At 38.4% G+C, this 24,096-nt stretch overlaps 2 protein-coding genes across 4 annotated transcripts in view; both read left to right on the top strand.

Annotated features, from left to right (window-relative positions):
• Positions 1-23,912, top strand: part of FAM171A1 (family with sequence similarity 171 member A1) — an 88,544-nt gene extending 64,632 nt beyond the window's left edge. For all 3 annotated transcript variants that reach the window (XM_051802560.1, XM_051802559.1, XM_051802561.1), the window contains 4 exons: positions 2,813-2,989; positions 16,454-16,570; positions 19,057-19,171; positions 19,808-23,912. In XM_051802560.1, the coding sequence (XP_051658520.1) occupies positions 2,813-2,989; positions 16,454-16,570; positions 19,057-19,171; positions 19,808-21,509 (2,111 nt within the window). In that variant the 3' untranslated portion in view covers positions 21,510-23,912. The remainder of the gene's footprint in view (positions 1-2,812; positions 2,990-16,453; positions 16,571-19,056; positions 19,172-19,807) is intronic.
• ITGA8 (integrin subunit alpha 8) overlaps positions 1-24,096 on the top strand; it is a 361,437-nt gene that overhangs the window by 228,273 nt on the left and 109,068 nt on the right. The gene's annotated exons all lie outside the window — the stretch shown is intronic.

Raw genomic sequence — 24,096 nt, 5'->3', positions numbered from 1 at the left:
GCTAAAACCTGTTCTCTATGACTTCAACAATTATCATAAAATCCCAACTGGGTGTTGAATTAGTAATATGGAGCAGTGAAAATTTAATGCATGAATCAGCATGTTCTAAACATAAAAATTTGAAGAATTTCATTGCAAGTAGTGACAAGCCTGTGTAGTGTTAGCTTATTGTTTATATTAATCACCAACTGGAGAGCAGTAGGATGATTTCACAAAATCTTGTCTTTTTAACCCAACTAAACAAAACTTTCCATCTTCTGTATCAATGGACCAAGCTGACTAATAAACCATTACTCCTCCTGCTCTTGTAGGCTGCTTGTTTCTTTATAAAGAGTCATGTCCAAAGTGACAGTGGATTCTCCTCTGATTATTTTTAGAGCTCTTTACAGGTCACCAGATGTCAAAAATGACAAGAAATAAATGAGAGCTGACATTTATTGAAGTTCCGTTCCCATTTAATCTGTGTGTGCATTTATCAGTTTTATAGGATGCGAGAGTTTCATAAGCATTGATTTCAATTTGCCTTCACAACAGAAAAGAGAAACATTTTATCTTTTTAATGAGCATTAACATACTGTACAAGGTGGCAAAGTGAAAAATTATTTCTTCTTGCTAGAGATCAGTGGATTTCAGAAATTTCTTCATTTTGTACTATAACTTGTTCAGCCCAGTACTGAGCAAAGTGTCAGTGCATCTCAAGTAAAAAAGATGCAAGCAGTGTTTCACCATCAGAATGCTTTTTCTGGGACTGAAAAGTCATTTTTACAGATACATGCTTTATCAAGACAGTAATAAGAGAAAAATTCAAAACTTTTAATATCTAAAAATATGTAAAGTATAAAGCATGATTTAATATTTTATATTAATCTAAACTCCAAAGTTTTACCTTTTTGCTGTTGGGATTTGCATAAGCCAGAACATGGTCAGGTTACAATGCTCAGCCAAAGGAATTAATTTCTCTGATACCAGCCTGAGGACCTTACTGGCCCAAGTCTTGGGAACAAGCATCAATTTGACAGAAGCTAAAGGTGCATGGCAGAGACAGTGTATCGAACAATCAGGAATAAAGGAACAACTTTTCCCCCACCATTTCGTTCCTCTGTCTTACTGTTTCATATTCTAAGGTGTTTAGGGGTTGATATTGTGAACCATTGAAGCCTGTAATATACAGATGCATGGGCAGGCTGGCAACTTTCTCTTATGCCCTAGCTGAATTTTCAAACCTCATATTTTATTTTCAGTCTTTTAGCTCTGTGGCTCTCTTATATGGCCCTCTTCACAGAGCCTGTTTTCTCAGCTCTTCAATCCCTCTGTAAGAAAAGCATCTGCACCTCCATTCACAGTTGGTGAAGGCAGCGTGTGTGTCCCTTGCATGTCAGCTATGCAACGCTGGCACTCGCCCAAAAACCTGGGGAAAGTGTGTGTCAGAGTAGATGCTTTAGTAAATAAGCCATATACAAGGTTCCTTGTGGTTATTTTCCATTTCTGCAGTTTGGCACCTCTTGCAAAATCCAAGGAATTTAAAGTTCGGAGGAGTTTTGTCACCTTTTTTTCCCTTCCCTTTACCACTCCCCACCCCTTCCTTTCCTGGTGATATCTTAACTTTGGTGAGCTGTTATTCAGAGATATCAAATTTAGTAAAGGCCATGCCTTGAGACTTACTCGCTGTTATTAGAAATCATAAAGGTCTCACTGCTTTCCCACCATTCCCTCAGGTGTACTTATCCTAAGGAACACTGTCACTGAGATGCAGCGTGTTCCTGAGAACCCCTTGTTGTGCCACCACTGCTGGGTGTGAATGTGCTCCCACAGGCAGTTTATGCAATGTAAGGCACCAGGGTTACAGCAGGGGCAGTACCCCCTCTCTGCCAGCCAGGCACCCCTCTTCCTCCTTTCTGATGAGCCCCTCAGCAGAACAAGCAGCTGCAGAGCCCCTGGAGCCAGCACAACCGAGGCAGCAGGGATGGTGCTCTTAGCAGGCACGTGGGCCTGTGGGGCTCAAGCCCCTTGAAAAACGGGAAGCTCCAAATCTTCCAATTAAAACTATTCCTACTATTGCTTTGAGCTCCAGATCTCTTTCGTTTTAAACCTCAAGTTTGGGTTTTTGTCACCCGAGTACATAGATACATCTGGGGTATTTATCCCTGTCATTGGTTCATTTGGTTAAATGATTGAAGGGTTATAATGCATTTTTAAATCATGTTGTTATGAAGTAACATTCATTGGCATGCAGTTTAAACATGAAGAATAATTATAGTCTTATATAGATAACACTGTATATCCTAATAATCCATTTAGGTTCTTTGCAGTGGAAGGCCAAAGGAAATGCAGCCTGTCATTCTTAAACACGTGACCGATTATCCTTCCAGTGCCACTGTTCATTTAGGTGTTTGTTAGTTATGATATATGCATGTAAGGCTATAATAAAGACTTGTAAAATAATTTGGCTTTGTTGTGATTACGGCTATTATACTCATACAGATTTATTTAGGATTAATTAAGAGGAGAAAATATATGCAGGAGATTTTTACGTTGTAGTTTTCTTGTCTTTAGATTTTTTCCAAAATTAAGTGAAAAACAGACCCATATACATCTTTCTTGGAGTTTGTGGTTTGGGGTTTTTTTTGGCAGGGGGAGGGTTGTTTGTTTCTTGCTTGGTTGGTTGGGTTTTTTTTTGCTGTAAGGCAGGGAGGATTGCTGCTACCATCCCTTGAGAATTGTGTTGAGGCACTACTGCGGTGTTGAACCACATGGGTGTATCCTAAATTCTGGTACCTTCTGTAGTCACAGTGTTCATTCCCTCTCTTGGCAGGAAACAGCACTAGGTATGACCTCACCCCTGTCACTGCCGTCAGCGTTCATCTCCTCAGCAGTGATGGGACCCCCATCCCTGTGAATGGCCCCATCTATGTAACAGTGCCTCTGCCAGCAAACAGCAACTTGAAACACAATGCACACGTCCCAGCATGGAGGTTTGACCAAAAATTTGGTAGGTAACATCTCATTGTGGTTCCCTAGATGGCTTCACTTCTCTGAATCTGGTGTCTCACTGCATTTATTACGTTAATATAATAAGGTCTTCACTGGAGTGTACAGAAACCTGTTTTCTGTCTAAACGAAACAAAGATTGAGTTTTACTTATCAAGTAATATATATACAAATATACTTGACTAGCATTGTGTGCCACTTTTAGACAAATTTTTTTTGTAAATGCACCATTTTGCAATTATTAAATATTTTATTTAAAAACTATCTTGCGAGAACTGGATTTCACCTACAGACTGAGAAGCAGAGAGATGTATTCACTATGGCATTGAATTGGAAGTCTGGAGAAATGGAAACTTGCCTTATCTTTGTCAGCAGCCAGCTATCTGACCTTGGGTCCCTCTCTTGTCTCGCGTTCCGTTTCCTGCCTGTCAGATAGGAAACATAGTACTGACTTCTTTTGTAAATCACTTTGAGATTGACTAATACTATCAAGGAAAGTACATGCAAATAAATTTTTAAAAATATTTAAATGTAAATAAAAGAATTTTTAAAAAGAAAAAAAAGCAGGAAGGAAAATTCATTAAATATTTTGAAAGGACAGAATGACTAATCAATAAAATCTGTAAAATGCACTGTTCTTTATATTGCAGAATATTGTTTGCCATTGTGAACAGGAGTTTTCCCAGAAATTTGTAGTTAAGCTATCTTTTTTTAATTTATTTTCTTTATTTTGTTGCTTTCTGGTATACTGTACTGGCCTTCTTTACAGCTTCAAAGTTTAAAGGATTAAGTAGTGCGTAAGTTTGTCCTGGTGATCCACCTTCAGTTGTTGCACTGTGTTTTCTGAAATATATACCACAGGATTGTTAAGAAACAGAAGAGTGGAAGGTGAGAAAGATAAATGTGAGTCAGGAAGATAGGAAAAAAAAGGAGCCAGAAATATGGATCTGTATTGCTGGGCTTTGTCCCTGTAAGGCAAGTGTTTTGAGCCAGTTGATGATCACATCCAGAAGCAGAGCAATGAGCACGAAAGCAGCATGTTGGAGGAAGGGAGGAAGAGAGAGGTGAAGGGGAAAATAGTGGTTTTGCTTCCTTCCTCCCTCTGTTTGCTGAAAAAGGTGATGTATGCCTATGAATCTTTTGTCAGAAATTGGCTGTATTAGAGAGTAAAGCAGCAGGATTTAATGAAAAATAAATTTGAATATTATATAAAATGGAATAGTAGAAAAAGAGTGCAGTGAATGGATTTGAGGTTCCCTTAACTGTGGAAATTACACTCTTCTTCTGTCCTGGCAGCAAGTTTCGCTACATTCTTCCGGAAACTGATTTTGATTTGTGATTCTAGAAACCATTTTGTTTTCCCTTGTTCAAAAAAAGACAAGGAAGACTGACTCACATTTACTTTCCCCAGAAGAAGCAGTCCTTCCACAATCCTTCCTGTCAGCTCTAGAGGTTTAGCCTGCCTTATTGCTACTTACTTATTGCTAGTAAAATGGTTCTGATTTTGATTATGGAGCTTTCTCATATATGGCCAAATTTCCATGCCCCTGCAGTGAGGCCACAAAAGCTCTTTTTTAGTATGGAATATGATTTTTACTTTTGTCTATAAAGAGCTAGTTATCCTATTGTGTGCAATATATATTAGTATAGATCAATACAGCTTAGTTAATGTTGCAGGCTGAGGCTCCCAGTCTTGAGACAAGTCCAGCCTTATTTGATTCATGACAAACTACTAGACTACTTGTGTTTTTAGAAGGAGAAGGCATGAGGACTGCTAAACAAAATCTTTGTTGGGACACTTAGCTTCACAAAGCTGTGGAGAGGAAGATATTGAAGGCCTTATGCTTCGACTCCAGCTCACACTTCAGCTGAAGTAAGCATCTTTCCGTGCAACCAGAAATCTTGAACAAAGATGCATTTTAAGCCCTGCCTGCAGCATGCCAGTTCTAGTAGAATTTTGGCCACATCCCAACCAATTTAAATTAGAGTAGCCTAATTTAATGAATATACCAGCCACACTATCTCGTGCGGGCTACATTAGCACCCTAAGGGCTGTCAAAGTAGCCATGTGTAGCATGAACATGGTGGTGTCCTGTCATTCCCCACCCTGATGTGCTTGGATGTGAAAGGAGGAGGATGGATAATGACTGGGATGGCTCCATGCTGGAGAAATCCTTAACTGGCAAGTAAGTTGTTGTAACCCATTTGCATCATCAGATCTGTGCCTTGTCAGGATAGGACCTCTAACCTTATTATTCTGATTTTGTCTTTCATTTCAGGGCTGCTATTTTCCGTGCTAGTTATATTGAGGTCTCTCCTTAATAGATTTTCAGTGGCTTAAATTTTCACACTTGTATCTGAACATTGAATAAATGCCAGAGATGGAAAACTATGACTGTATTACTGGGCACTAACACACTGCTTCTCTCTCATGTATTAGCAGTACAGTGGGTGCTTGTTCGTGCAAGCCATTGTTTTTGTTTAGAAACCATGTGGTTGTCATCATTACTGCATGAAGAACAATTTCTGCTCTAAAAAGCAGAAATATTTTTCACTTTTGAGGGAGTGGAGAAGGGACAGAAATGCTGCAAATATATTTTAGTCCTTAAAATCTCATATGTTTTGCTGACCTCATGATGTACTGATATGAACCCAGAGGCATCTGATTGGAAGTGCAGAGATTTTTATAGTTTCTACAAAAGTGAGGCATATGATGGCTGCCAAAAATAACTAATGGCTTTTTGGGATGTTTACCATAAACAATCTGTATTTTCATGACCATGGTTTCTGTCCTTGGGAGAGAAGGGGGAGAAGCAGCATAGTCTGCTTAATGCTGAGAGTGGCTCCACTCACACTGATGAAACACACAGACAGAAAATATAGCCTGACATCAAAATAAGACAATCTGCTGCGTCTATTTTACAATGTTCCAAATGAGATTTTTCGTTACGAAACAAACTTACTGCCTTATGTGCACAGCAAGCAAATTAAATTAAAGCAGTAATACCTTTTGGAATAGTTAATAAAATGAAGATCAGCTGTCAATGCCCTGGAGATGTTTTAAGGGTGAATGAACCTTGTTAAGGGTAAATCTAACCTCGTTCTTGTGTTGGTGCACCACAGTTTTCTGAAGCATTTCTTAGTGATGGTAATAGTAAACACAGACACATTGATGTTATAGAGACATATATGCTAAAATGCAATTTAATCATTCCATGCTGTTGACGTACCATGTCTCTTGTGTTTCACACTACTGTGGGAGAGTGGTTTTATTTCATATTACACACTTAAAGGTTTGAACTTAGAGAAATGGATTTGCATTTCTATAATCAGGATTGTTTTGTGAGGTTTTCTAGGGTTTTGGGGTTTTTTCCCTGCCAAGTGCTGTCTTGTTTTTCTCAAAATCTAAAGAGGGTTGAAAAACTTTCTTCCCTTTATCCATAAACAGATGGTTGAGATCATGACTTTTTCTCTGTATATTTGCCTTGATGTCAGTAGGATTTACAGCAATATAATTAATCTCTCTGTTCTTGGACACCAAATTTCTGTTCAAGACTTCTTTCTAGCCTTGTCCTCTTCAGTCAGAAATAAATACCACAGATCCCAGTAGAAATGAAACTTTGTACCTCATGTGTCATCTCCAGCTCCCACCAGCTGGACTGAATAACACAGCATTTGCTCAACTGTATTCTCCTCAGTCCCCATTTAAATGATTTTTGGGTCTTTTTGATGTTAAGGTGTCTGGTTTTCATTGGATTCAGTGAGCAAAACTCTATTCTCCATTTTAAGTCCTCAGTTTCATCCTGTGTGTGGTATGGAGGCACCTAGACCTCTAGCTCCACAATTGGAGCTGTATATAGGACTTCAAAATATTACCAAATATTCCAAAGTGCATACTACAGAAATGTGATTTATTAATATGATGCAACTGCTAGTTTATTAATCCCACCAAATAACAGGAAAATATTCTGAACGCTGTTTTCAGCTTTGTGTGCCAAAGGACTCTGTAGGGAAGGGGTCAAACCTCCACTTTTTTGTTCATCTTCCCTAAAATGTGTTATTTCTTGCACACTACATGTAAATGAAGTTCAGAATACTGTTCTTCTGTTATTCTCCCCAAGCACTTGGTGTACATCTTTGATGTGACCTTGTTATCTTTAAATGACTAGCTTTCTTGAAAAGGAAGTTTCCCCAGTGCCTGAAATTTCAACCATGCGTTATTGTAAAGTGGTGGCAGAATATGGAGATGAGTATCTTGGGAAACTCTTTATAGCTTTATGAAACACAATACTTTATGTACTCTGCTGTTCTTGGTCAGTGCTTTCTGACTGCATTTAATGCCATAATAGAGTTCTAAATACATTTAAAAGCCTGGTACTTGCTTTTTCTAGTTGATGTCCTGCCTTCACTGGTAAAATTTCCATTGATTTTTGTAGTCAGAATTTCCTGATGTTCCTTCCTCAGCAAAATGAAGATAATGTTTTCTGTGCTCAAAAGAAGTCATGGGGATATACTTAATGTATAAACAGGATCGGTGCCTACTTAAACTTGACTGCAATATGGTTTTCCTGTATTTCATGGAGGTGACAAGATGCTTGTTTTTTGTTCATAGTGTTTATAGGGAGAGAGCGACAGCTACTGTCAGGCAGAGAATGTAAGAGGATTACTGTACCTCTACCTGTCTAGTTCACTGCACATTGCTTGCAAATAAGTTGATTTGTAAAATTCTCTGATTTAAGTTTAAAAATAAAATGTGTTTCTTTTTGTTGTGAATGTAATTAACTTCTGATTGCCACCACATTCATACCCTGCATGAGACAGAAAATAATCATTTAACAGAAACATTCTCAGTCCATCTCTTGATCTGACACTGAGTGTGAGCCCCTGAACTTGGATAGATGGCCTGAATTTGGATTGCAGGCAGCTGCACACACGGCCTGGGACTTCATGCACTTCTCCATGGGTTTCATTGGGTTTTCTATGTGTAAGAAATGGACGTGCTTAGGAAATCACGTTCCTCACCCCCAAAAGCTTGATTTTCATATAATCAGCTCCAGAACACATGGGTCTAGACCAGATTCACTGGTAATATGGAGATTTCTTTGCAAATTGCAAGGAGAAAACGACAAAAGCTCATAGTTCCACTATTTCTGTAGTTTACAAATTCCTTGACAATTTGATTTCGACTTCCTTTTTTATCTCAGCTGTGAAGGTTAAATTATTCTTTAAGACTAAATACACTAAGGAATACAAATTCATAACTAACTGCTCTCAAAGAATTTCATATTTTGTGTGTTGCCATAGAAATTGCAGCTACCAAATCCAGCTTTTTACCATGTACGATGTCTACATAATAGGTGCAGATATAATTGCACAGTATTAGACAGACTTCATCATTGAAAGGAAAAGAAGCTCTTCCTCCAGTCCTTCACAGTGTAGCTCCCTGAGGTATGTTTTCACTATCATGATTGCTCTGGAGAGGATCATAGGAGACAGTTGTGTTTATTTATTAATATGTGGGTTTTTAAAATGGATGTTGTGGCTTACACATGTGAAAGTGATGTGAATGAGTTGTTTAATCCTCTCCCCACTCCATATACCACCTGAGTTGCATTTATGGCAAAGCAGACGTGGTATGGCATGATGGTGGAGCTTAAGGGGACATTGAAGGAATCAGGTTGGTGCCAAAGTGTAGTGATATGTGCAAATAATCTACTAATATGTAGTCAAGGAAATAAAATTGGAAAGAAATCCCATGGCTTCTGGGAGCAGGTTTCCATGCTATGTGTTGTATCATGTACATGACCCTGTAGCTCCACCTACAGAAGCCATGGAGCAGAAGATGGGAAGAGGTGGACAACAAAACTTCCGAAGTGGAGAAAAGACGTTTCTGCTTGTGTAGTTACAGAGTTTGAAAAAGACCTAGACATTGGTGGGAATCCAAGCAGGAATGCATAGAGCAGGAGTGGGAAGTGTCTGGGAGGGGCTGGAAGAGGCTGAGGAGGACCTGGGACAACCTTCCTCTGCAGCCTTGTGATAGATCAAATCCCATTATGCATCTGCTTCCACTTCCAGTTTGAAAAATAGAAGCTGAATGTGAGTGTGATGTGAGGCTGAAGGAAGGAAAAGGCATGCAGTGTTTTGAATTGTTTTGTGCTTCTATTTATTAGTTGTTCTAATAATCTTGTCAGTAACTGACTGAATGTGATTAATAATGTGGTAAAGCAAATTTTGAAGGCGGTGTCTTTCACATATACCACTATCGAGGGATGGTGGTGCAGCAAGCATAACTAAGCTTTTCCTTTTGAGATACAATTGTTAACCAGTAATTACGTATGGAATTAATTTTCTTTAATAAGTCTCTTCTGTTCTGGCATGCTGGAAGGAAATACTGAGAGGACCAAAGCAATGCAAACAGTTCTGTGGACAACATGCCCTGCCTTCTGCCCAAATGTAATTAAGACTATTAAATATTGAAAACTATTGTGTTCTTTTGTTAAACACTTGACAGGTGATTTTAAGGGGAAAAATGAGAAAAGATGGCAAAACCCACAGAGCTTCTCAGACATGAGCAGTAAATCAAACCATCAGATTTCCTTGCCAAGGTATGATGGTAAAAGCATTTACCTTATAGTACACCAAATAATAATGGTGCCACTAGAACAGGAGCAGAATTTAGCCCTGAAAGGTAAGAGTAGAATAATAATGAAAGTATGGGCTCAGAGCAGGGATGTTTATTTTTTCATATCGCCTAGCAACCCCAAAAGCAAGATTGTAATATTGACTTAAATACTATGAATTTTTAAACCCGTGTGTATAGAGGGGAAGGCGAGGAGGACAATAAGCTCTACCAATATTCAAGAAGGAATTTTTCAACTTCAATTTCAGTGGCTTTTAGCTTTTTAGAAAATGAATAGAAATAAAACCAAAAATCTCATCCTTCTGTAGTAAAACTTCCCCTGCTGATGCAGATTAGAGGTGATTTTTGGTTGGAAGAAGAAATCTGATAAGCAGCTTTCAACTGGTGGAATGAAAAGCTACAATTTATGTATGTCAGAACATGCTTTAGGAAGTTATTTTCACAAACTTGCCCTTGATTAACTCTTCATAATAACACTGCCATTTGAAGTGTCTAAATTAATTACTTCTAGAAGCACTGTTAGTGTGTTTTGAATCTCCTTTGCTGTCCCACACTGTCTGATAACAACCTGCTTCATTCCTTTTGACACCTATAGCTCCATTTAACTGTGAATCTGCCTAATCAGGGCAGTCTTACAAGACATCGTAGACATCACAGAAGAGATCAATGCTGAAGGAAAAGCACTTCTCATTAAGGAATATTTACTTAAAACATCTATGCTATTTAGTAGTACACTTAAAAGTATCTTTCTTTTCTTTCCAAAGCTCTTTTGTCCAGGGAAGATAATCTTGTGAATAAAAATAAATTCATATAATGGGATTATGTTTAATTTGCTCTCTGACTAATTAAATCCTCTTATTTGTCAAACATATTGGATGAAAATAATTCATGTTGTAAATAGCACAGTTTTGGTTCCCTGCTTCAGTGGGATTGGATGATCCTACTGCTAGTTTAAAGAAACAACATAAAAAGTAAACAGTATTTGATCACTGGGAGAGTTTTCTACAAAAAATTCACATCTATAAGTAATTTATGGAAATAAACCACCATAGCTACCACATATTTAAACACTAGCAATATTTAGGCTTTATGACTCTCCTTAGGGGAAGCTGCTGGCTACAACACACTCCTCTGACAGTCATTTACCAGAACTGTTTTGATCAGTGATAGAAAGAATACACAGTCAAAATCAGCAGAAGTCCCTGCAGATCTAGGAGGCTCTGGAATGGTCAGCTTGGGAAGTTAAACCTGAAGTAATCATCATTATATATCTTCCCAGAGACCCAAGCTCTGTGCTGAGATGCCAGCGAGCAAACTCCCCTCACAACCAGAAGACAAGAAGAGGGAGTTTGTCTCCTTTCTTCTTGACTGTAACAAGAGTCATAGGCATCTCTCTCTAGAGGAGATGGCCTGGTGTGGCAGCCCTGCCTGGACAAAGTGATCCTGCCTCACGTAGGCCAGTAGGAATTTTGCCATTTGCTTGAGCTGGAGCAGTGTGGGATTGTCAGCATGCACAGTCACACATATGGAAGCCACAGAGGCGTACGATTCCCTGGATTTCACTACAGATTAATTTAAAATCATAAGGTCTACCTCTAAAATACGAAACAATGTCTTACTCAGAGGCATCCTGTATCTAGAACACACAAGCAGATCCATTCATGCTGCCTGGTTCCAGCAAGCTGTCACATTGAATAGTTGGTGTCTTTGAAGACAACAGGACGTCTATTTTCTGGGCAGAGCAGCCGTACGTGCAGTGACCTGATTGTGCAGGGAAATAGTCTAGAATAGCTGTTCTGTAATGGCTTCTCTGCAATAGCTGCCCATCTGGGCACTCTTCTTGCTGAAAGTGCCATTTTTCAGTCTGATTCAGAAGTAAATTAAATTAAATTAAATTACAAAAAGGCATTTTTAATGCAGAAGGTGTGTTGAAATGGAGATTTAATGTGCAAACTTTTTACTGTTAAATTTACTCATGATAACCCCTCCTTGTCCCCGCTGGCAAATCCTAAAAGCTTCCAGAGATAAATAAATGTGTTCATCAGTATCAAAGTTACTGCAAAGTATTAAGATGCTTCTCTCTAGCAGAATTTATTTCTCCTGCTCTGCTGAAATCTTGGACTTGTTTCTGATATTTCTGCAGCCAGATGGAGCTCAGCTTTCTTTATCTGATTGTTTTTTGATTTGTGTATCTTTAAAGTACTCTGATTTTTATATTCTTTGCAGTGTTCTCTTACCTTGCTTTAAGTTCCATAAGCAAAGGAGTGATGGGTAGATGTTTTATAAACTTTTAAGAAGAAATGAAGAATAAATTTGTTAAATTACACCATTTATTCCAAAAAGCTAGTAACAGGCAATATCATTTTGGTGAGGAAAGTGTTAAACTTCTAGGTTCTCCTCCTGCCATTAGTGTGAGCCAGGAGACAGCTCCTCTGACTTGAATCTTGGATCAGCATGTTGGCTAAACTCAGCAGTAATAGAGGAAAAAGAGGAAGAGAAATGTAAAAATGATCTATAAGCAAAAATGTCTCTATATATAGAAGTTTTCCATGAAGCACCAGACAGTCTTTAAGAATTAATGGTGAATTGGACCAAATCATGCAGTGCTTACAAACTGTACTGGGCTTGCTGTTTCTGCTCCAAAGATGCATTGACAAGTTTTCTTTGGAACTACACGGTCTTAAACAAAAATTATCAGTTCCATTACATTCAGCTATTTTTACCAGTGGGTTGGTTTTTTTATATAATCCTGTACTGTTTGTTACTTAACAGTTATTGCACATCAAGTGTAAAATTTAATAAGCAGTGAAACTTGTTGGTTGTGCTGACTTGGTTGGGGGATAAAGTAGATGTTATAGGATATTTGGAGAATAACAAATTAAATTATTATAACATAGCCATGCAGGATGGTAAGACCTCTCTTCCCTCCTAAATCCTCTTGGTTAGTTCTCCTGCAGTTGTAATCCTGACCACACAGAAAACAATGAATGCTGCTTGCCCTTCTTCCGTTTGCAGGCTACTGCATAGGAAAGGACAGAAAACCAGACAAAGTTCTTTACTCGCTGCCCCTCAGTCTCCTCCCTTGCTTACAGCAGCAAGTATGTGAGGACACAGGATAATTAGCTTCATTTTTAGAACAGGAAAACATCTTGTTTCCCACTCCAAGGAAGAATCTGGAATAGGATAGGGAACTCCTTCTCAAGGCTGCACAGCAATGCACTCTTGGTCACTTAAGGCAGCTTGAAATGCTGGGAGCACGGTCAGTACCATGCAGTTGGGTTTTGCTTGGTAGAAGATCCAACATTAGTCATTACAGCAAGGCATTGCATGTAGGGAGCTACAAGAGCACTCCTTGTTTAATGATACTTGAAAAGCAACCGGGATATTAGAACCTATAAAGGATGAAATATGAGAGAGACCTGGAAATGCTCTGATGGATTTGCAGGATACTGGAAGCATGTCAGTTCTGTCCAGTAATACTAGGTTGGCTTTCAGCTATTTGATCACAAGAGAAACAATACAGGACTTTGTGCTTCAGCTGTTTCCACTCAAGCATGTTTTGTCACTGCTGTTGTGAAGGATGAAGTTCTTTATTCTCTTCATCTGAATGATGCTCTCATTCAGAGCATCAGGGAGGATGCTCTGTTTTATTAGTGGACTATTGGTAAGAGATGGTGAAAGTTTAAGAGGAGAATTTAGCACTGAAGTATTGGACCAGGAAAGTATTGAAATATGGAGATGATGAGAACTCGTTGTTCCCAGGAAGCCACACTTGGTGTTGTCCTGAGGAAGGAATGTGGGACAGTGTCAGTTGAAAAGTAATTATTTTCTGTCATCATATACTAATTTATAGGGTATGGTCAACAAAAACTTCATCACTTTTGTTTAAAGATGACCAATATTAGCTATATGTGCTATGCTTTTTAAATTCTTCACTGAGAGATTCATAACAGAGGGAGGGAATTTGCATTTTTCCCTGGTTTATACAGACCAGTACTTGCCTTGAATGTGTTCAGTGGTTAGTAGAAACGGGTGACCCAAGTGAGCAGAAGACAAGCATGAAACCTGACTGACCTTGTGCAGTGGACTATTGTTTACTTCCATTGCAAATACAGGGATTCCTACTGTTGCTAAAATATGAGCAATCTCAGCAGCTGCTTGTTTGGCAGGATGGCAGCAGAGCTCTGCTCGAAGCGATGAGTGCAGCCTCTGTTAGCTTCTTGATCACTGCATTATGCAAGCAGAGTATTACTGAGCAGAAGGCTTTTAAGGAGGCATCATGAGGACTGTGTTCTTTGGAATGCAGTATAATGTGGATAAGGCATGCTGGACACAAGTTCCCCCTAGTGAGGGAATCAGTAATAGCTTCTGTTCAAGGAGGTAGCTGTAAAAATAGGCAACAAAGATAACGAACTTTGCTAAATTGCATACGTCTGTGTTCTGCGTGTGTGTGAATTTAAAGGGCTTAGAGATGGTAAGAAAAGTATAGGAAACATGATGAATTCATCACCCAGGTCCTTCCATTCTTTTTTTTTTAATCAGCACTTTATATCTCTGTTGAAGTTTTGTTGCACATCGTTGTGTATTTGAATAGCTGGTGCATATTTTCATTGTCTGAATCTTGCAGAAAAAAAATAATTACAAGGTTCAAGGTTACAGAATTTTTACCAAATGGCATTTTAGATACAAGATATATGCAATTTTTAACCCTAAGGGCTACTTTTCACCTTGTGGTTCAGGGCTATTAGAATGACATCTTCCCCAAAACTGCATGGATAGAAAATCTGATGGGTTAGCAGCCACATTAGTGGAGAAAAAGAAGTCTACATTTCCTAGTTTTTCCAGAAACTTCACACATAACTGGACAATTTCATTCTATTCTTCCTGAAAATGTTTCCCTAAAAGAGGTAAACTCATGGCTACAACAGTTTCAGATGCCACATGTGCAAATCTATGTATGCAGATTTCTGTACTTTTGGTACTGTGAATTAAAATTACTTGTCCTGTGTGAATTTCTTTATGAAATAACAGATTATTGCTACCCTGTACAAACTAGAAATGATACTTGGAAAACTGAAAATTCCTTTCCCCTGTTGCACACAACAAATTCAGTTTGGTTGCAAATACCGTCACTGTGTCTGGCAATAGTAGTCACCTAGAACTAGAAATCCTCTCAACCATGTATTTTTCTAAACCTTTCACTATATTAAGGTGGGTTTATTATTAGCCTAAGATGGTGGTCTTACATAGGAAAAATCAGTAACAGGGAAGAAATAAATACTCAGAAAAGCCGTTCTCTTATGTTCAGGGTTGGCATAGATGGATAATCTAAGGAACACAGAAGAAATTATCAGGGTCTTGGCAGTATTAAGAAAAACAAACACAACTGCAGCATCTCTTCTGCACTCACTGTACTGTGTTCTGTACTCACTGCTAAGTGTTCAGATGACTGTAATCCACAAATTCTGCTGCTTAGTCCTGAGTGTTGTCTGATGAAAAGCACCATTTCGGGAATTACATGCAGGAGACTTATTTAAAGGAAGGAGAGTCACAAGTACATGATGCAGCTTACCTTTCAAGTGAGCATTTGAAGTGAGTAAGGGAAATACAGCATTCTGCCCCCCCCCCCCCCCCCCCCACTCTGCACAGAAATAGAGAGCTGTGCTGCACAGGTCAGCATACTGGTAGTGGCCACCAAAGTGTGTGAAGGACCTCCTTAAGGAGGTCATGCCCTCTGTTACGGTACCCACTGGAGGTGCCAAGCCAGGACTGCAGCTTTGGGAAACACTGCCTGGCACCAGGGGTGGCTTCTCAGTGATTGCTCTCAGTGTCCAAGCCAGCAATTCTGTGTTTCTTTCAAAGAGAAGAAATATGAGAGCAGTCTACAAGCTATTCTGGACATTTAATACATCAGAAACTAAGGTGATTTTTTTCTCCTACAGGCCCAGAATCAGGGGTCTTAATGAATTACAAAAAGGTATTCAGCTGATTCAGTTGTAAAGTTTTTTTCATACCCCAATTCTTACAATAAAATTAATCTTCAGGAAGTAGAACAGCTCTCAACTAGTGCAGATTGTCAATCTGGACTACTTAAGAGTACTAAATGAATTTAAACACATTGCTTTAAAATTTTTAGTCTTATTTATCTTGAAATTATCATTTGATAATTCTAAAAAGATATATTTCATTTCCTTTAAGAAACATATTTTAAAAAACTCATCATCTGTTACCAGTCAGTGTTCCTGGGAGTACTACACGCATTCTGAATGGCTAATGAAGTTGAATCAAAGTGATGGTGCAATGTAATTCTACAGTCATTAGCAGTAACAGTCATAAGCTTGTTTTCTGTATACAAAACCTAACATTTTTAGGAAATGTTTTCTTGTCTTCTAGAAGTTTGCAGCCAGAGATGGTAGAAAGGTGGTATGCAGAACTCACGTGTGGTCTGGGAGATGCGATGTCTTTTGAAATACAGTGTTAAGTGGGTTGTCTATATATAATCAGCTTCAGGAATATGCTTCTTCAAAAATAGAGGAATCTAATATGACAATAAATATTTTCTTTTAACAGTTTTTGAAAATTTATTAGTTTTATTTAATCTTAAATGGTTTTGTTTGGGTTTTTTTTGCTACTGTGAAGGCCTGGAGGACTTACTTATGGGAGCTCTCAAATGCCAGTGACCAGAAGGCACAATTGCACTTCACAGCAACACACATAATCCCTACAGCTTATTGATAGCTTTTGTTACCTCTTGCTTTTCCACTTTTTAACAGAGGAATGTGTAAGTGTACCTGTAACATCTTCCTACAACCTTTACATTTACAGGGACATGGCTGAAGAGTAGTTTGGGCATTGTACAACAAGAAGGAAATCAGTTGACTTGGACTTACATTGCACCTCAGCTGGGCTATTGGGTTGCAGCTATGTCACCTACTATCCCAGGTAAGATGGAATTGAATTTTATTGATACTTGCAGCACTGAGTAATTATTTATTCACATATAATATTTATATTTTTCAGAATGACCTCATCTGAGATGCCACAGCTTGATCAATAATGGATTATTAGAAAACAGAAATCTGAAAGTAACGGGCTAAATCTTTATGGGATTGTGGGGGGCAACCCTCGTGGTCAAAATATCTGAGTCATTTCAATGGGGAACTTTTGAAAGTGTTCCTTCTTTGATGCATTTATGTCACCACTGCCTGGTAGAGCCATTGCTAGAAAATGAGAGGAGTTACAGCATCTATGTATTGGTGTTACAGCAGCATCTAGAAAAACAGGTGCTGTGAAGTTTCTGCACAGAAGCTCACAGAGATACGGATTCACCTAAAACCAACATCATCCTGGGTTAGACGTTTACTAATGGTTTGATTGATTGATTGATTGTCACTTTTTTCCTTTTGCACTGAAGATGCCCATTTTGCCCTGACGTGTGCTTTGTGTCATCTCAGTGACTGATAAGTTTACACCATGAATAACTTAGTGCAGAAGTTCTAGGAAGTGTATTAGAGTGGCATTAGTAGATGAGCTGACCGGTTGCCATCTGCAAGCCTCTTGTCATAACTGTAGAAAATGGCTTTGAACTAGGCATTAATTATATGTGCTTCTGTGCCTGTGGAGATTATTAATGTTGCAGCTTGCTCTTTCTTTTTTTCTCTCTGTGGCTGCCTCAGATTTCTTGGTAGTAGTTCTTCAGCCACCAATAATCTGAGATACCTCTGTGTATAAAAGAGCCAATCAATTAAAAAAAAAAACAAAACAAAACAAAACTCCTCCTCTTACAGATTTTCTTTTTTAGGTTTTCTGGCTGGAAACCTAATCCAGTAGAAATGAAAACATTCTTGCCCTGGCTATGCAAGCAAAGTAAACTATATCTAACCAACAAAACAAACTCTTACATGAGGACAGGTTTTAAAGTCTACTCATATAGGGCATGAAGTTGTTTCATAATATGCAAGCTTTTTATTTGAGGTTCTATTAAATGAAGCTGCTGGAATATTCATCTGACTCATTGCTGAAAAGAGTTTAGAGATAGGTGCAGATCTGAATAAGCTATCATATTGCATTTAATGGAATTTTATGAAATAATCATACTTTAAGAAAAAGGAACTGCTCTGAGCCAAACATTTCCCAGTATAGCTCTGTCCCAGATTGCAAGGAAGTTACACTAGTCATGAAATTGTGCTTGTAACTCTAAGGTTACAAGGCCTGTAACTCTTAACAGGAGAAGGCTTATTTGTCCTTGCAGTTTAACTTGTTTGGAAGAATTTCTGTTTTTATTTTACTTTTCCTTCTTTCTGAGGGCTAGATCTGGGTTCCTAAAACTTTTTTGCAATGGAAACAACATTTTCATGAAAAATTCAAGTGATTTATCTCATCTACTACTTTTTGCTTAATGTCCTGAAGCAACAGTAACAATCAATTATGTAAAGGTAGTAGTGGGACAGAGTGCATAAATATTTCGATTTCCCAAATGCAATATAATTTATAATATTTTTAATGAGTTGATGTATTTTTTCATATTCTGTCTTCTAATTGAGTCTGTTTGATTTCATATCTCAAAAAATGGGCAAAAATGAGCTTTGTATTCCTAGCAGTGGCTCTACAGACCACTCAAGATCCACAGATGAGGTTTTCCAAACCTCATGACCTAGAACCTTCAAGTTGGCCAAGTTTTCTGTCCTTCACAGTATGTGCACATTAGTCTGCCAGCTGATGCCCTACGTCCTTGCCTGCAGATGAAAATTTGGGTCTTTATTTCAAAATCATCATAAGGATTTTACAAACCAACCGGGTAACACACACATAATTATGAACAGATGTTGCCCACATGCGTGCGTTCCTTTGTATGTTAGAACATTGACTAAGCATTATTTAAAACTGGAATTACAATGCTGTTTCACTAGTGGCCTGTTTTAAAGCTACTGAAGATCTGCTTGGCTTGGCTTGATCTAGATTTTAGAGCACCAATACATCTTCCAACAAATCCCATACTGCACTGTATGTACTGTTCAGTGTGAAGCACCACAGATGTTACACAGAATTGTTGCCCACAGTGCTGCTACTTGCATTATGGTGATGGAAGATGCTGTGATGACTTTTGTCCAGCTGTGAGAGCTTTGGCACACTGTGTCAGCATTAGGACCTGGAAGGCAGCATTCACTGATGCATGCTCCCATTGAAACTAACTGCTTTTCCACAGAATGATCTAGTTGAAGTTGCAGTCATGAAAACCAGCACATGCTTTCTCCACAACCTGCTCCCTCCTCCAGAGATGGTCTGCTCAGTAGGCACCAGAGCTATGAGTGGCAGTGTTGCTTAGCACCCTGATAACAAGGGAAGATGTCCCTCTCCTTGTTTAAATGTTTTTCCTTTTCATGTTTGCAGGTTGTTACAGTTCTAAATTCTCTTTTCTGGCCTTCCAGGTCCCGTTGTAACACACGACATTACCAGCTATCACACAATGTTTCTTTTGGCAATTTTAGGAGGGATGGCTCTCATACTTCTAGTCTTGCTGTGTCTTCTTTTGTATTATTGCAGGTAAGATTCACCATCCTGATTATTTAGTTCATGTTAGAAATACAATCTTTTTTGTGCTTATGAAATTAAAAAACTTTCGTATTGAAACATTTTTACTTTTGGCAGGGAGGGAAGCAAGCAAAACTTGGAAAAGAAAGAAATAGTGAGATCAAATTTCCTGTGTTCCTGGTTACATAAGATTCCTGCCTTTGGTAGGATGGTAGTTGAATGAATCACACACATCTGTACCTGTGTTGTCTGTGTAACTTCCTATCAAACATGGGCATAGGTTCAAGATCTCTGTCATTGTACCTGTTATGCATTTGCAAATGATCTTTATATTAGCCTTATATTAAAATGAACATTAAACTTTTATTAGCAAGTGTCTATTAATGAGTGATTTTATATTTGCCTTCTCCAGACATTTGCTCTAATTTGTAATTGGTACTTGAGATATTTCCCAATTGACGTTAGTTATTCTTTAATTTTGTCTTTTCAGCTGAGATAAGCTTTTAATTGTTAGGTTATGTAATAAAAGTTCAATTCCCCTAATACTAATCACTGCTTAAAAATCTTCTGTTAAGACACTCTCAGTGCTTTTGTTTCTGTGTACAACAGTCATAAATGTGTAACTTCTTTTGTTACTGACTTTTATAGAAGAAAATGTTTAAGACCACGTCAACATCATAAGAAACTGCAACTTTCAACAGCACTGGATGCTTCTAAGAAGGATCAAGCAACCTCAATGTCCCATATAAATTTAATATTTTCACGTCGTGAGTCAGAATTTCCTGGTGGCTTGTCTGTTGCTAGCAATGGACACACGGAAAACTCAGGGGCAAAGGAATTAATCAGTGCTGTCCACATGGAGATGGTGTCACCTAGTGGAGAAGCAGATATGCATACACCTATGCTCAAACACTCCTTCAGTACTTCCCAGGAGTTTAGCTCCCGAGAGGAACTGCTCTCTGACAAGGAGAAAGACAAGAGCAGAATTTCCTTGGATGACCTGACTCCCAGTGGGTCTCTAAGAAAAGACTACCACAAATCAGCAGATAGTTTTCCTTTAAAGACAAGAAAATCTACAGAAACAGCTGAAGGCTATGAGTCCCCTATCAAAGATGAGTATAGGAGAAGTTACAATGCTATGCTGTCTCAGCCTTTGTTTGAAAAGCAGGAGAGAGAAATTCAAGTATCTATGAACCATATTGCTACTGGAAGTAAATACAATATTCAGGAACAAATATACCCCACACCTTCAGCCCCTGAAAAAGAGCTGCTGGACTGCAGACCTACTGATTGTATGATGTCTCGTTCAGTTGATCACCTTGAAAGACCCACATCCTTCCCTCGACCAGGTCAGTTAATCTGCTGCAATTCTGTTGACCAAGTCAATGACAGTGTTTACAGAAAGGTTTTGCCTGCACTGGTCATCCCAGGTCATTACATGAAATTGCCTGGAGAACACCCTTTTGTTAGCCAGCCTCTGGTTGTCCCAGCTGACCAGCAGATTGATATAGAAAGACTTCAGGCTGAGCTTCCTAACCCTCATGCAAGGCTTTTCCCACATCCCCCCCAACAGCTGCAACCCCAGCAGCTGGCATCCCAAGCAATATCTCAGCAACATTTGCAAGATGCAGGTGCAGCTGAGTGGAGTCAGCAAAATGCTTCCATGTCTGAATCTATTTCCATTCCTGCCTCACTTAATGATGCATCCTTGGCTCAAATGAATAGCGAAGTGCAGCTTCTTACAGAAAAGGCTCTGATGGAATTAGGAGGTGGAAAGCCATTGCCTCATCCTCGAGCATGGTTTGTTTCTCTAGATGGACGTTCAAATGCTCATGTTAGACATTCATACATCGATCTCCAAAGAGCTGGTAGAAATGGGAGTAATGATGCCAGTTTGGACTCTGGTGTTGACATGAATGAACCAAAATCTGTCCGAAAGGGAAGAGGAGATCATCTGTCTGCACCACAGAGTCACCCACCAGTGCAGGAGCACCAGCAGAGAGAGCGGAAGGCTTCAGATAGCACAGCTTACACACAGCTTGTGTACTTGGATGATATGGACCAAAGTGGCAGCGAGTGTGGAACAGCAGTTTGTAGCCCTGAGGACAATGCTCTCCGATGCCTCCTGGAAGGCACCAGTAAGAGAAGTGGTGTGCAGCTGCCCAGCCTGCAGGAGGAAACAAGAACTGTGGATACCAAACCAGAGCCATTAACTAGTCCCGAACACAGAACATCCGTTCAAGATGATGATGAGGACGAGGAGGATGAGGAAGATGACCAAGGTGAAGATAAGAAGAGTCCTTGGCAGAAACGAGAGGAAAGACCACTAATGACTTTCAATCTAAAGTGAGATATTGTGAAAATCCACCCTTCAGTGGAGTATAAAATTGCCAAATATCCTTTCTGTGGAAGTGCTTGATTTTTTTTTTCTTTTGTTTTTCCTTTTTATTTTTTTTATTGTGGAGAGAAAAGATAAAAACAAACTGTGGTGAGCAACATTTGAAAGAACTTCAATGCATTACTGTGTAAATGTTAGAAAAGAATTAAAATCATTCCTCTGATTTAACGGCTGTCTCCGGTGAGATAGCTGAACAAAGAGTGTGATTGTTATTCCATATACTTGATATTGGTCATCCAGGATGTCGGAAATACTGACAAATTGTTTTGGTTGGTTTATGACCTCAATCTCCCTGTGAATGGGAGCTGGTAAAGCTTTTTTTTTGTAGGCCAATTTTATGTTGATAATGCTACTGAAAGTATCTTAAAAACAGGAGTTTGACACATGGTGTCCAAAATTGTGCATTATCTCAATGAAAGGCTATGCATTGCTGCTTTTAGTAATATTTTGCTTATACTATGCTTTTCTTAATTTTACGAGTTGGTTGTAAACATTTTATGTCCTTTATTATAAACTACTCAGCAATTTATTTTAATGTACAACTGCAGGAAACTTGAGTAGCATCCCTTAGCATTGAAGCCTTTTTATGAAACCAAACTGAACTTTGTGTCGACTAAGATTCCTCCAATTCTGGTCCCATTTTCTCAAAGTGCCTTTTTTACAGTAACAATGAACAGTCCCTTCTTTTGCTAAGTCCTTTTAATTGACCCCATTTGAGATTTTATAAACTTCTGAACTTCTACCTTTTATTTTAAGCTGCATGCCAAGAGCCCCATTTTGTGCTGAGCATTTCTCATTTCAAAACAGTGTATTCTGTAGTTATCATGTATATTGTGGATTCTGTTTAGCCAGGATAGACTTAGAAGACATTTTAAAGGGCCCAGAGTAGCCAAGAAGATAGTTTCATTGACTGTATATATTGTTAGTTTCCTCTGGAATCATATGAGCTAATCATGCTCATATAAAATGGACTATAGACCGAGCAAGTGGACTGAATGTGTCTAGAAAAATTTTGGGAAAAAAAAAATGTACTCTCCAAAAGTGCCAGAATTACTCTTCTGTGCTTTCTCCATACAGAGCTGCTTGGTTATCCAAAAATTGTAATTGAAAATAAACTGCAAAAAATATCTTTGTGGATTTTTTCCTCTGTTGGTGGTTATCACATTATTTTATGTTATTTAATAAGAAAAATACTTTGATTTTACTTTTCATGTGCATATTTATGCTTGTGTGACTTACACACTTTCTTTTGCAGCTCTCATGAACTTCAGTCCATACTGAAATTTAGACCCCTTTTCAGAAAAGCATCCTCCATATCTTGATAAGTGCTAATGATTTGCTTAAGTATCACTGAAGACTTTGGAAATGAAATCTTGCTATCACCAAAATTCCCTGTGGAGTCGCACTTTCCATGGGACCAGTTTTTTTTCTGTGATTCCCGTAGGTACTCACATTTATTGCACTCTTCTGACTTTGTTATAAATTGGGTTCAAAGAAGGAAAAGAATGTGACTTCCACTTTTGTGGAATCCTTCATGTACATTCAGTTTGTCATGTTTCATTCAATTATTTTTATGCAGCATTAGCAGCAGTCATGCTTAATAAAGTTAATTATTAAGTAATCTCTAAAGTGACTAGAGAAAGTGCTATATAGTTCCTATTTAATTTTTAATAATAAGCCCCAACTCAGATTCATTGCTTTATTTTCAGTGGATTCCAAGGTTTTCTTAGAGGCGTGTGTTGTAATTTTCATCTTACTGTATGTCTTACCTGGGAGTCTGATCTCAAGCCAGGAACTGAACTACAATTCCCAGTTCCCAGGCCAGTGCTCCTCTCCATCCACAAAGCCCTATCACCTCTGTTTTGCTTTCATTCATGATGGGAAGTGGTATGTATTGTAAAAGAAATCTAGAATATTTGTGGAGTGCATTGAATATTGACATCACCATATTAGCAGTAAGTTATGTTTTACTTATCATGTGTGTTCCAGGTCCTTTCCTGCTCTGTTTTTTTGCTACTGACCACCTGTGAACTGGTTTTGGGCTCTGGGTTACTTACTGTCAGTCTGTGCCAGGTCACTGAACAGAAAAATACTACTTTAAAGGAATAGTATATATCAGATGTCAGTAAGTGCTGGTAATACAGTGTCACTTATTAATCAGAATACTGCGTAAACATTCTGGTTAAAATTTCTGCATACTAGAATTATTGTGCTATTTAATTTTCAACTTTCTGTTGTCTTAAATCTGTCATTTTTAATTACGTACTTTTTTCACATTCCTTTGCAAAGTTTCCATCGTTACTATCTTGTAAAGTGAGATTGTTGCTATTAAATTGCAGTGATTTGTTTCTTTAATTGTGTTGGGTTTATGTTCAAAACACATAGTTTGATGGTTTGATGATTTGTGGTCCTAATACAGCAAATATATTTGAACAAACACAACGTGGGTATGTTGCAGATTTTCTTTAAAATAGCACTTTTTAATTGTTGTAATATCACCAGCCACCTCATAGTTTGATTTTGCAGAATATATAGTTTA

Source organism: Manacus candei, unplaced genomic scaffold, assembly GCF_025592945.1.
Source record: "Manacus candei isolate 608988 ecotype Guabito, Panama unplaced genomic scaffold, ASM2559294v1 h1tg000056l, whole genome shotgun sequence".
Taxonomy (NCBI): Eukaryota; Metazoa; Chordata; class Aves; order Passeriformes; family Pipridae; genus Manacus; species Manacus candei.
This window is presented reverse-complemented; position numbering and strand designations above follow the sequence as displayed.